The 13648-nt window shown below is 45.0% G+C and overlaps 1 protein-coding gene across 3 annotated transcripts; it reads right to left on the reverse strand.

Moving 5' to 3' along the window:
- Nucleotides 1–12: 12 nt before the first annotated feature.
- LOC132463063 (serine/threonine-protein kinase OSR1-like) lies at nt 13–11625 on the reverse strand. Of its 3 annotated transcripts, XM_060058962.1 has the most exons (17): nt 11388–11625; nt 10717–10829; nt 9903–10011; nt 9175–9316; nt 8092–8147; nt 7555–7664; nt 7315–7416; nt 6676–6809; nt 6364–6412; nt 6192–6257; nt 5004–5126; nt 4593–4628; nt 4235–4411; nt 3790–3901; nt 3383–3451; nt 3131–3195; nt 13–2873 (listed from the first exon to the last, which is right to left on the reverse strand). In XM_060058962.1, exons 1-17 carry the CDS (start codon nt 11455–11457, stop codon nt 2799–2801), a joined length of 1608 nt encoding a protein of 535 aa, XP_059914945.1. In that variant the 5' UTR covers nt 11458–11625; the 3' UTR covers nt 13–2798. The 3 variants fall into 3 exon arrangements, with proteins under 3 accessions (XP_059914945.1, XP_059914944.1, XP_059914943.1); XM_060058961.1 differs by having other exon boundaries at nt 4235–4372; nt 7315–7664; nt 11388–11613; XM_060058960.1 differs by having other exon boundaries at nt 7315–7664; nt 11388–11613.
- Nucleotides 11626–13648: the final 2023 nt, after the last annotated feature.

The raw sequence follows: 13648 nt of genomic DNA on the forward strand, positions 1-13648 counted from the left end.
AAAGAAACCATCTGAATTCCATCATGTGACTTTATTTAGCTCCTCAAAACCATTTTTGGTGTACATTTCAATGAAACTCAACCACTAATGTAAATGTAGGATGCATTTGACCGGATTTTCAGACAGAAATCTAACCTTGTTATCACAGAGGGTATGTTTAGAAACATGTATCAGAGACTTGCGCAATTGAGGATAAAGAAAACGTGAAAGAACATTTGAACTTTTAATGATTTGTAAAAATATATGTTTATATATATAGCCAATCAACTTTGGAAAATTTGGAAATTTCGAGGCTAGACAGCGGCTTTTATCTGGTGTAAACAATCAAAAAGGGGGAAGAATTTATTGAAAAATAAAAAAAATTAGCAGACAATGGATTAAAACACCAGTTCAGTTATTTGATTAGAAACAAAAACACAGGAACCCAAAATAAGAATAAAAAATGTAAAGCTGATGTAAACTTTACCATGTTTACCATCACGTGAGCAAACAAGATATTTTCAAATTAGATTTTACCAAATTTTAACAAATGCATATTTAATGACAGGACAGCACTGGAGTGAGGCTACGACCACCACCAACACCACCACCCCCCCCATTGTAATTAAAACAAGCTAAGTTAACATTTATATCAATAAGGTGCCAATTAAAATAATCTGTGCATGATTAGTTCATGTTCTAGCACAACAAGGCCAATGGTGGAAACAATCAAAAATAAACAAAAACGAAACAGAAAAAGAGAGAAAAAGATAGTTGCTGTTCGTGTACTGGATAAATCCTTTCCATCACGTCAACCAGCCATGTTCCGTGAACATCATGTAGGCTACAACTGAAATGTTTAGATTTTTAATTCACTTAAATCAAAAAAAATAAAATAAAAAAGGACATACAAAGCATTGACAAACAAAGAAAAGCAAACAAGGTGTGTACGTGTCTGTGTGTATGTGTGTGTGTGTGTGTGTGTGTGTGTGACTGAGCACAAAGTTTCCGTTATAGGAACATTTTGAAAGAGAGCAAACACTTTTTTTTCTTTAAATACACCATTTACAACTGTACCAGCGCGTCGAGCTGTGGCGCGTCCGCTGGCGCGCGGCTCCGGACGGCCTTTCGGGCCTTCCTGGGAGTGACAGCACAGACTTGTGGGCGGGTACTTTAAGCACGGAAACAAGCGTCATCCAAACAACCTGCCTATAGCGATGACAAGAAAACAATACGGATTCTGAAGGACAAAACTAAAAGCATTAACTAGGAGCATCACCACCCATGGAGTTTTCAGTGCACAGACTCTCACCTGCCAGAGAGCGCAAGACAAGTGCCCGCTGCGGTCAGTTTGATATTTGCTTGACAACAAGAGCACGGGACACCTTCCTCGGTTTCAGTCAATAGCCGCAGATTGAACAAGAATATCTTACTTGATGGTACAGCTAGGCCAAAGGTAATAATACGTTTACGTTTTTTAATCAAAATGTGGAAATGTGTTTCTGGAATAGATCCCATCAACAGCCAATTTTGGTGATTTGAACATTAATTTTTGGCAAGGGAATGCACGTTGAAAAACTCAAGATATGTCAGAGAATCAGCGGAAACTGGGAGAGAAAGCTGACCGACTATTGCATAGTAAAAAAAAAAAAAAAAAAAAAAAGAAACTGTCACCAACTCAATTAGGACAAGCATGTCCTTTAAACCCTTCGGTATGAGATTAACTGCGGTTAATTGTTTAGCTACAGTTGGAGAAGTTCCAAGTGTGTACAAACAGATATGTTTTCACCGATAGCAGATCTGTGTCAAAACCTCCCCTCCCCCGTCCAAACTGATCCTGTGATTCAACGTACATATTGGTATAGGCTGAACAAGGGCGACTTGTTTTGGCATTTCAATTTTGTGAACATATTCCTTCCAAGCCCAATAACCCTCCGAAACTATAAATGAACTGTGAGTGAGTTGCGGGAGTAAAAATGTATTCACAACACATGAATTCTTGTTTTAATGCCAATGTTAAAAGAGGCGTAAATCTGATCGTAGATCTCCATTCACAATATACCGCCACTAATTAACAGTGGACTCAATGTGTTTTTCTTTTCATTCTTAATCAAACCATCACACTAAATCTATAGTTCTACCAGCTAAGGCAAGCTTTACACTTAATTCAATTCAGAGTAGCGTAAAGTGCCGTAAGGTCGAGAAGAAACAACAAAAACAAAAACACTATATAGTGAGTTCTGTGGCACAGTTGATAAAAAAAAAAAATAAAGAATTAAGAAAAAAATAAAGACAAACAAAAGGCAAATCACTTCTAGAAGTGGCAGGAGTTGTTTTGGATTGTGCTTGTGTATAAAAAATAAACTGAAAAGAAGGAGAGGGGTGGGCGTGGGGGGGGTGAAAAGAAATATCCCAACGCAGAAAAGAAAATCCAAAACTGGAGGGGGAGGGGGGGAATAAGCCGATGAGGGTGATGCGCTCTCCCACGTCGAGGCGCGCTGTAAACTTTTCAAGTAAAGATTCCTGTGTTTAACGTCGCCCCTTATCTCCGTGGCCCGCGGCCACCATAGCTTTCCCGCTCTTGTGCCAGGTTTTTTTTTTGGGGGGGGACTGTTTAACCTTTGACCTCCCCTCTTTGGCAGTAGTGGTTTCGTGGAATTGAGAAATAATGCAGCTGTGCAATACCATTAGTTGCTGTCCTTTTTTCCTTTTCATATTTTTTCCTTGTTGATGCTGTTGTTTTTTTTGTTGTGGTGGTTGTTGTTGTTGCTGTTGCTATTTTTCTGGGGGAAGGGAGGGGGGGGGGGTCTCTGTGTGAGTTAGCTGATGCTGAGCTGGGCGAATCCCATCAGTTTGATGTCATCAGGGATCTCAGATTCCTCCAGTCCAGACGCCTGGGAGATAAAGACACGAGGTGACACAGGGGGACAGGGTTAGCTCCCTAGACCCGGGTCAGGGGGACTGAACGAGCAGCACCAGCCCCATGAACCACTGGAGCACCAGGCTTCCTCAAGGACAAGACAGCACAATATAGGAATAACAAAATGAGGAAATAGCCAACGGCAGAGGCTTGTTTCTCGACTTTGTGTTGTGGTAGGACTACGTTATTGTAGTGTGCGTTCAACTGAAGGATTAGGTTGTGCACTCTTACCAGTTTAAAAGTCACATTCCTGTTGTTTTGCGGATCGTCAACGATCTTCTGCAGATTGGCAGCCACTTGAGAACATAAAAAACATCTTGTTATTAAAATAATATAACAAACGTGACCAATATGGATATAGGAAGCAAATAACATCCCAGACTGACAAAAGACTTTCAGATTCAAAGATTTGAGGAACATTTAATCAGGCTAAAATTAGAAATGACTAAACAGGAAACAGGAAGTGGTCCAACCGCTACGTACCAATAACTAAGTCCCTCCCATCGACCAGGCCGGCAGAGACCAACTCCTGAGACACGCCATCGGCTGAATCTGACCACAGAGACACAGAAGAAAAGGACGACAAGGATAAGGTTAGGATTGACCAAAAGGCTTGTACAGAGGTTTCAGTACTAGGTCTTCTACATCATCTAATGTAGAAGACCTTGTCCTGAAACCTCTGTAGCCTTTTTGCAGCTATTACCCAGAGTGATAAAAGTGACTTCAGACGCAAGTCATGAAGGAGCCACTAGCGCTGAAGCCCCCTGTCCAACGTCTCCACCTGCAGTTTTGGAAGTTGGACATCGGGGATCGAACCACCGGGCCCTTTTGGCTTGGGTGGGGGGGGGGGGGGTAGTATGCCCTTCAAGCGCCATAGTGGAGAGACTGACCTCTTCCAGGCATGAACTCAAAGCGGATGTCGTTGAGCTCCTTCTTCAGGTTCCTTAACCTCAGGACCAGGCTGATGGGGACGTTTGTGTTGAGCACCACCGCCACCGCTTCCTGTGGGAGACAGCGGGGTGTGATCAGTGGGTTACCTTTACTACTTCCTGTTGGGACACAGGTTCGATAACGGCCTGTGATTCAATGTTACATGTTATTTCCACTGATTTCCAAGGTTTTCTATTATACATTTATAATTTGAATATTGTATATTATATAAATGTTTTTATTTATTCCTATGTGACTATATTTATTTAGTCTCGGTAGCTGTCAATCATCACTGTAATACTTCCTGAAATCACTCAAATACAAGAAAAAGTACATTGGGTCATCGAGCATCAGGGCTGAATCGATCCAGCTCCTGGCTCTGTTGCTCTGGTCTGAGGGCCTCACCTGAGCGGTGGGTGCGTGGGAGGGGCTAGCTGAGGTCGCTCCTGCTGCTGGAGGAGGAGCTGCACCCTGTGGGGGCGGGGCCAGAGCATCAGCAGCCCCTGGTTGGCCGGCCTGCGCTGGGGGCGCGGCCTCACCCGGCTGTAGATGACCAGAGGCACCGACTGAGGGCGGGAACAGCTAAGCACCGCCGCATAAACAATTGGTTGGTTTTGTAAATGAATTCCCTATTTACGGTCTCATCCAATCACATTAAAGAAGATGAATACGCCTCACACACACACACACACACCACAAGTCATGCAGATCCTCTGTGTTGGAGACAGTTGTAGAATTTAAGGTCCGCAATGATTGGACTCACCTCCATGTTCTGGGATCCGTCTTTCACCCGGGGTGACTGCAGAACGGACACGACAGATTGTCACGATTAAAAAAATAATCAACAAAATCGTTCTCTTTCCCGGCACCACCTATCAAGAGTTGAGTTTGGCCCATTATGGAAATCATCACATGCCTTGACGAAACTCCCATTGTTCCCGTACATGTCATGAATTAAAGCACCAAATTAGACAGATCCCACACATTCAAACTGTTGTTCAGCCCTGGGATGAACGAGCCGCAGGGGAGCCCCCTCTCAAACCGGGAATTAAATCCCACGCCCAATTCTGCCACAGTGAACTGAGGCGTCCCTGTGGATAGTTAGAGTGCAAGTGTCACATAGACAGTGTCTCCGTGTCTGTCTTTGCGGATGTACGTGAGTGTGGACACTCACTCGCAGGGCGGCAATGGCTGCCCTGCCCTCCTCGCTCTCCTCGTCCAACTCATCGTCGCTCCACTCCCACTCCCCGTCCTCCGTCTTGTGGAGTCTCCCGCTGGAGCCGGGGACCCTGCGCACCTGCACCCCAAAACACACCCCTCTTTAATACAACCTGCACCCCAAAACACACCCCTCTTTAATGCAACCTGCACCCCAAAACACACCCCTCTTTAATACAACCTGCACCCCAAAACACACCTCTCTTAATACATCCTGCACCCCAAAACACACCCCTCTTTAATACAACCTGCACCCCAAAACACACCTCTCTTAATACATCCTGCACCCCAAAACACACCCCTCTTTAATACATCCTGCACCCCAAAACACACCCATCTTTAATACGCTTGCCCCACAAAACACACCACCTGCACCAGACCCGACCATTTCCTATCGGCCACCACAGCCCCCATTTCCAGCTGGGACAACACTACGGGGCGACCAGCAGGTCAGTCTGGGCTCTCCAACAGTCAGGTTGAAAAACCACCTTCATATTAAATGAGCCACTCCCCCTGTCAGACAATCAGGCGATGTTACTGTACACCATAACGTGAAAACTCGATCTCCAGAGGTCAAGGCAAGAGGAGCATAAAAGTCCTGCCCTCTATACAGACTAGCTCTCAAGGTACAGCCAGCTCTGCCCGTTTGGTTGGGAGGTCAGTCACTGACCCCTTAAGCCCAGTTCAGACCAAAGATTCGCCTCGCAATGACTTGCAACTCGCAACTCCTTGCGACGAGGAGGGCTGCGACGTTAATTTATTAAATTATTATTATTAGCGCATATTATTATATGCGCTGCAAAGACCAGTTCACACTGCTGTTACTTTTCCCCTGCGACGTTCTAAAACAGTCTCTTTGCAAGCAGTTGCGAGGCGAATCTTTGGTCTGAACTGGCCTTTACTCATCAGAGAGATTCAAGAAATGTTGACCTTAAATCATGTTTATTTTGAGGATCAAAAACCAGACTTATCTGTGTTTCGATAAACATTCTATGGGTAGCTCATCGACAAATAGAGGTTATTTTAAGATTAAGAATGACCTACCACAAATGATTGACAATGTTTAATAATAATTATGCACACACGGTGCCATATTTCAGTTGGAAATGAAAACACCTGCACCCCAACACAGTGGAAACCTGACCTTTTTCGAGCGCTCTGTGATGGTTGGCCCCTTCTGCAGGAGCCGTTCTTGCAAGTACTCGTTGTTCTGCAACAGGAGAACGATACAAAAAAACAACATTTTACTGTGCTGCTTCGCAAACTTCATGTTCGGCCCAAAATCTAAATACACAGAAAATGGCAGGTTCGCTCACCTTGGCTTTGGTGAAGAATTTATGCTTCAGCAATTCAGCAGCAGTTGGCCTGAGGACAGCAAACACACACACACACACACACTTGTGAATGTTCCTTTAAGCTTCACACTGCAATGGAAGTTCTTGTCAGCCTTCTCATACGGACATGCAAAACTAATAAACTATAAATATGACTGGGAAAACTGGGGACAAAATAGCCTAGATCGAGCCCAGATGTCCACAGTCTACCTGCTCCTCAATGACCTAATCTGAATCGACTAGGTCAAGGGTCACATCTCCACCAAGACAACGAGGTGAGGTTAGGGGTCGCACCTTTTCTCTGGGTCCTTCTGTAAGCACAGGGAGATCATCTTCCTCAGGGACTTGCCGTACTTCTTCACCATCTCCTTGTCCGTGATGCCCGTCTCCAGGCAGGGGGGGTCGTTCTGCAGGGTCAGCATCAGCACCTGAAGCACACACACAAACACACACGTTTTATTGACACTTGTACCACTAGAGGGCACCAGATTTTATTTAGCTAGCTCAGCCACAACTATAACAGTTTTAATGAAACATGTGAAATGCAATAAAGGCCTCTCTTGGCATCAATAGAGGCAGAGAGATTCAACCTCCTTCTTGCTTATAACCCATCCGATGACATGTAGCGCTGCCCTGGGCAACCGTTACTATGCAACACTGCCCTTGACAACTATTGCTAGGTTACCACAGGTAACTCAAGCCATCTCTTGATCTTCTATTTAAGGCAATTAATAAATCCTTGCAAGCCTTTCAATGATTTCTGAAACTATATCATGGGTCAGAAAAAACGTGCAAGAAACGCATGTATGTGCTGCCATCTGGTGTTGGCAAATCCACAGGCAGCTTCGGGAAGCACCCACGCATTAGAGTTTAGGTTCTCTGGGCTCGGGCTCCGGTCGGGTCGGGCTAGATCTAAGCTCTACCCCGCGGTACCTTCATGGGGGGGTATTTGTGGTAGGGCGCCGCGCCGGTGGCCAGCTCGATGGCCGTGATGCCGAAGCTCCAGATGTCTGCCTTGAAGTCGTAGCCGCGAACCTGCGAGGGGGAGGAAGGACGCCACAGCGTCGTAGACGAGTCAGAGTGCGTACACGGCGTTACTCTGTGGAGCTCCACTACAGAGACCCCCACTACAGAGACCCCCACTACAGGGACCCCCACTACGGAGACACCTACCTGCTCCATGACCTCGGGGGCCATCCAACAGGGGGTCCCCACGAAGGTCTTCCGCACCTTGTTCCTGGTCATGTCGCCCCCTGCTGCGAGGAAGGCACTCACACCAAAGTCTGACGGTGGGGGACGGGGAGAGAAGGAGGAAGAAAGAAGAGCGAGAGTAAGAGAGAAAATATAATTATTTGCAAAGAAGCCACGAAAATAGGAGTGTAAACTGATCCATGAATAAATGTTGAAACTCGTGAAAATAATCCAGAGAGAAAGAGAGCGTGAGAGAAGAGTGCAATGTACAGGAACAAACAAGCTATTAGATTACCTTAATAGGATTCGGTCAAATCAAGTGGATAAGAAACAAAACATTGTTCTAGCAGTGTGCCTGAGATATTCATAACTCAATAAAAGCCAGCGCAGGGGAGGGGGGAGGGTGAGAAAGAGAGAAAAGTTCTGACAGCCGTGTGGTTTAAACAGCTGCTTAGAGTCTAACCAAGCAGGAAGTGATGAGATAATGTTCTGGCTCTTGCGGTACAAACTGAAGTTTACCTGCAATTTGCACTGAACCATCATCTCCTAGAAGAATGTTTCCTGCCTTCAGATCCCTATTAAGACAAGGCATTGGTTAGCTATGACATCATCAATCATAATTAGTCATCTGTAATGAAAGATAGTGAGTCGGCCATAACCACGAGATATGGGGCTGGTGACACGGTGAACCAAACACACCATTAGACCACCCACACACACACCTCTATGACAGTGCATGAGAAACACCCTTCAAGCCCTCACTTCACTGTCTGCCTGGAGCGCACACACACACACACACACACACACACACACACACACACACACACACACACACACACACACACACAGTGTAACCCAGTTATCCAGACCATCTGATCTTGACCAGCTCCACCCTCCCTTGGTTTTCACAGCAGGCTCTGTTTAGCACCGAGCCACCAGTGTCCAGGAGACCACATAGGCTAAACCAATTCAAGTTCATGGGGGGGGGGGGGGGCGGGGTATAAGGAACCCTACAAGCACACCCGAAACAAAACACTGAAAGACAAACGTTCAATAACAAAAACACCTGAAAACCAAGCAAGGTAACCAATAAAAATGGTCTTCTTTGTACACAACAATTTGTAACATTATACACAGGAGGTGCAAACAGCCCACAGTACAGTAAGTACAGTAGTATCCCTTCTTCCCCTTTCCCTCCTGGGTTTCAGCGACGCCACCACGGTCCTGGGACAGGACGTTATGTAAAACAATCCTCCTCAATAATACATTTCCAGTGTATTAAATATTGAAGGGCCTGGTCCTGGCCATGTGAAAACAGCCGGGGGAGAGCGGCCAAACAGAACAATTTCCAACAGCCGCCGCCAAACAATGATAGCGGAGACGCTTAAGGCGCATGCGCCGCGGTAGCTAACCGCCGCGAAGATGAACCCCCAAACCCAGGGATGTGTTTGGGTGCTTGGCTCCTGGCCGAGAGGTTAAGGGATCAAACTCCAAATTAGGTAGTCAGTCAGCAAACCTCTACCTGTGCTCATTCAATCCCATGCATCTTAAAATCACGACAACGTCGCTTCTGGATAAAAAGATGTAGCTTCCAAAGCTGACCTGTGTATCTGTCCGTTTTTGTGGAGGTATTCCAGGGCTTCCAACACCTCCTTCAGGATGCTGGCGATGCTGGACTCATCCAGCACCCCGGTCTTGTGCTCCCCACGGGAGATGATGTGCTTGATGATGTCCAACACCGAGCCTGGAGCACGGAGAATGGAGGAGTTAGGGTGGCTTCTTGTACTGATGGTGTTTGAGGAAAGGGAAGCAACACAGTCATGATCTCATAATAACCTTAACTTTTGAGAACACTCTTAAGTGTATTATGGTGTTTGCAGAAAGGGAAGCACAATTGTAGAGCATGTGAGGTTCCTCCTGCTCACAGAAAAAACTGACACTGATACAATGCAGCAAGTATAACTTGCTTCAGCACTTTGTGGGTAATAGTGCTGTCAACCCAAAAAAACATAAGAAGTCGATGGCTAAAATCTATGCCATTTAGAGAGAATTAAGTGAAACCGCTAACCTCTAATGGGTTTATACAAGGAAATGTAAACATTCAGTCAGAGTAGCTCATAGCTAGATTAGAAATAGGTTAAACAGGACAAAGAAAGTCAAAGACAACTTCAAGATAAGTGTAGGCTGAGAGAGAGAGTGTAGAGATAGAGAAGGAGCAGAGAGAGAGCGAAAGAGAGAGAGATCTTAAAGCCAGAGAAAGACTGAAAGAAGGAGCGAGAGAGAAAGAAAAGAACTGAGAGAAAGAGAAACCATGACAGAAGAGCACTCACCGCCACTGAGCAGCTTCATGACTAACCACAGTTCATCCTTCACCACGAAGGAGGTGTAGTAGGAGACAATGTTGGGGTGATGACACTGGCTCATCGCCTGGATCTCTTTCTGCAAAAGGGTTGAACAGACGCTTAGCAGGCACTTTCATCCAAGGTGATTTACAAGGGCACATTCTGACACATCATCATTATGTCGCAGTTTCGGGGTTGGTAGGACATCTTGCTCAAGGAGGCCGACTGTTTGACCAGGGGGTCAATACAACCCAGTAGCTTTCGCCTGGGAGTTGAACATTCTAGCCACGAAACTTTATCCTAACCCCCTAATTACCCTTTTAAAAACAAAACAAACAGCTTTCCTTGTTGCCTGCAATCCCAAGCAATTCACTAACAAAGGAACCCACAAATTGACACTTAAGTCGTAAACCTCAGACATATCAACATCCAGGCCAGTCATTGCATCGCAGCACCACACCATTTAAAAGTGATCCTAACAGTGACGGTTACCATGGAAGTGTTTTGGTGGCTGTCTCCCTTCTCCCCTAGATTCCCTTAACCTAATTCGGCAGTGCCTTAGAGTGGAGGCTGTACCGTCCGTGACCTGTGTTATGTCACTCCTAGGCCAGCCAACACTCAGACACAGCCCAGGGTGAATCCGAGACTGTGGATGTTTTTGGCATCCACCACCACCAGAATCACAGACACTGGCTTATCTGTCTGGGGTGCAGCACATCAAATAGTGTGGAGGGGATGCACTACTAACATGCTAGAAATATGGTACCAGTGTTATGCAGCGGGTGGGTATAATGCTACTTACCAGGAGCTCGTCCATACTGGTTTGACATTTCTCCAGGTTGATGCGTTTGATGGCCACCTTTTCCTTCCTGGGCTCGCAGTAGGCCGCCTGGACCACCGCTGTGGCTCCGCTGCCTGTGAGGGTTGACCCGAGTATGAGCGGTTAGAGGGAGCCTCCCCGTCACTGACAGCTAGACTAGCAACGTACCGTTCTAATAATCATTGTGATATTATGTCTAGCAAATCTGAAAATTACGCTCGTGTCCATTAGAGCAGTCTGCTTTCATTCAGAGTCATAATCCTGGATCAAATCAGTCACATAGCTTTCTGAAGGACCAAACACTGGTATGACTTACTAAGCCATATCATAAGTCAAGCAAAAGGGCACCACCCATTTCCACATTCCACCCTTTAATCTTCATGCAACGACTACTCACTCGAGTTCGCTGGCTAGCATCACGCTTCTTGACTAGCCATGCTAGCTGGTTAGATGATCAGATAACGTTACCGTTCACTACAGTCAACGCTGGAGACGAGAAGCTACTTTGGACCAACAGCGGGTCCACTAACAGCTACACAAAGCCAATGCTGTCTGGAGATCGGTAGCATTGGCTGGCTAGGTATGGCAGGTTTAGCTAGTTGTTAGCCATCTAACGTCAACCAGAGCGCTAACGTTAGCATTAGCTTACTCACCTATCACCTCATTGAGGATATAATCATCCTTGTCGATTGACCAGGATTGGGAGCTCTGGTCGTCAGCCATGTTTCGCTACGTACACACTGTATACAGTGTTGTTGTTGTAGAATAGGCAAGTGTTTCTTAAATAGCAACGTTGTGACTAGTCCATTCGGCTCCAAGGATGGTCGCTGGCTACTCGGCTGACAACTCCTGCTGCTACTGTCAACACAACGTTCCGGGCGCCGCACGCATTACGTAAAGTATGCACGTATTACGTAACATACGAGGCGGAATCAGAAGAGCGCCATTTTAAGCGTGGCAATATATGGACCTTTCGAGTAGCATATAGGCTCAATAAATGCTATACACTTCACGTGAAATATATGAATATTTTCATTAAATGTATGCATCGTTTTTTTGTCAATAATATAATGACATTCATGATGTGTTGAAATTTGCGTATTCTTTCTTCTTTCCCTTCCTCACAATTTGAAGCTCTGTGTACCCAATTTACTCGTTAGAGGGCGTAAATGTTCTCCGTACATTTTTATGTCGCACACCAATACATTTTTGTTACTTTGTCTATCATACATTACAAAGATTTAGCTAAGGTAATACAAACAAACCACTGAAATTATACTTAAACGATGCAAAGAGTAAGATATAATCGCAATCTAAAATTCATTAGGATAAGATGTACTTTAGTTCTTGATCCTAAATGTGGTTGCCACAGCAGTAGGTAGGCTTGCAATAGTAGTAATGCAAAAGAATGGAAGACAATAGGTATAACACACACACACACACACACACACACACACACACACACACACACACACTTTTCTGATTAAATTCTTTGAAGGTTATTTCACAATTTCCCTCAAAATAACTCAAGTGTGTACTTAGTCATGCAAACAGGCGCCAAGATATCAAGGAACTTTGACTGGCTGAGAGCACAAAGCTATGGTAAGCATGAGAGACATGTCCATGCTTGTAGAGGCACTCGAACAAACAGAACGATATTATCCTTGTCCCTACATTTCAACTGCCCCTCGTCCAAGCTTTGTTTAATGGATTTTTGGGGGGAATTTCTTCAAACAAAATTTGAAAGGGAATAATGGAATGGAAATATCAAAGTGTACATTTTAGTTGCTATAGTTGCAGCCTGGAAACATGATAGTTCACTCTACAGCACAACCAGTGGTTAATGCACTGGTCTGGGCCTGCAGTTTTGTTGCATGGAGGCACAGAAACGAGAAGCCACCATAGAAAATGTAAACTCAAGTTTCATAGTTTATTATATTTTATTAATAGCAGGTTATTTTCCCCATGGGCAATTTCCAAACTCGAATGGCACTCAAGATATTGGCACATATTTCTTAAACTCTATAAAGGAAGAAAGTTAGTTTGCATTAGAAGTCACTGTATCTAATATATCTGTACATGTAATATTAGATATCTGAGGACAAGCTGGGACAAAGGACTAGAATAGGCAGCCATAGTTTCTGACTACATTTATGATAAAGGAGGGCCTGTTTAAGGGTTTTTTAAATACACTGGAGTATTTAAAAACAAGTAGTACAAGTACTGATTTTAAAGGAATCATTATTTAACAACTCGATCGATTCTAGAATCGACTTCTACTATACGCACTCTCCCAATCTCTCTGTCTCGATCCACCTCTCTCTCGCCACCCCCCCCCCCCCCCCCTCCCTCTGTGGGGCCACTCTGCGCTGGTGCTGATGGTGCTGACGGTGCAGGGGGGTGGGGGTCATAAGCCGGATGTGAAAAGGAAGTGCTGAGAGCTTCACCCCGCTATCTCCACGCGCATTGTGTCCATCTCCACACGTGCAGTAGGCCTACCTGCAGGCCCTGTGTAGCATCAGCGAGGATTCATATCCATATCCATCTACATGCTGTTGACATTTTAGAAATTTGGGATTGCATATGTGGTGGATTGCCACTGGATGTGAAAAAAACAATATAATTAATCTGACCAGATTTATTTGGATGACCAAACAAAGATGGGTAATCATGCGCACAATCTTGGAAAGGCTTCAACACTTTGACTTTACAAATGCACCTGTGACCTTAACACAAGCACATACTTTTATTTTAGTAAGCCTATAAGCCTATATCAAGTTGACTGTGAGGCCAGATTCCCAGCAAGAACACCTGCTCAGTCACAAAGAGTGATGGTGGATAATAGAGTTATCATTTGAGTGTATAGATCCCTCCTATTATAACAACAGGCTGTGCATGCTGAGGTGACATCACG

Source organism: Gadus macrocephalus, chromosome 8 (assembly GCF_031168955.1).
Source record: "Gadus macrocephalus chromosome 8, ASM3116895v1".
Lineage (NCBI taxonomy): Eukaryota > Metazoa > Chordata > Actinopteri > Gadiformes > Gadidae > Gadus > Gadus macrocephalus.

Excerpts from the sequence above, each read along its gene's own strand:
- LOC132463063 (XM_060058960.1), bottom strand. The coding sequence starts at position 11,457 with ATGGCTGACGACCAGAGCTCCCAATCCTGGTCAATCGACAAGGATGAT. Across the intron at positions 6,413-6,675 it reads CAGAAGGACCCAGAGAAAAG|GCCAACTGCTGCTGAATTGC; the intron begins GTGCGACCCCTA and ends TGCTGTCCTCAG. Across the intron at positions 3,902-4,234 it reads CCCACGCACCCACCGCTCAG|GAAGCGGTGGCGGTGGTGCT; the intron begins GTGAGGCCCTCA and ends TGTCTCCCACAG.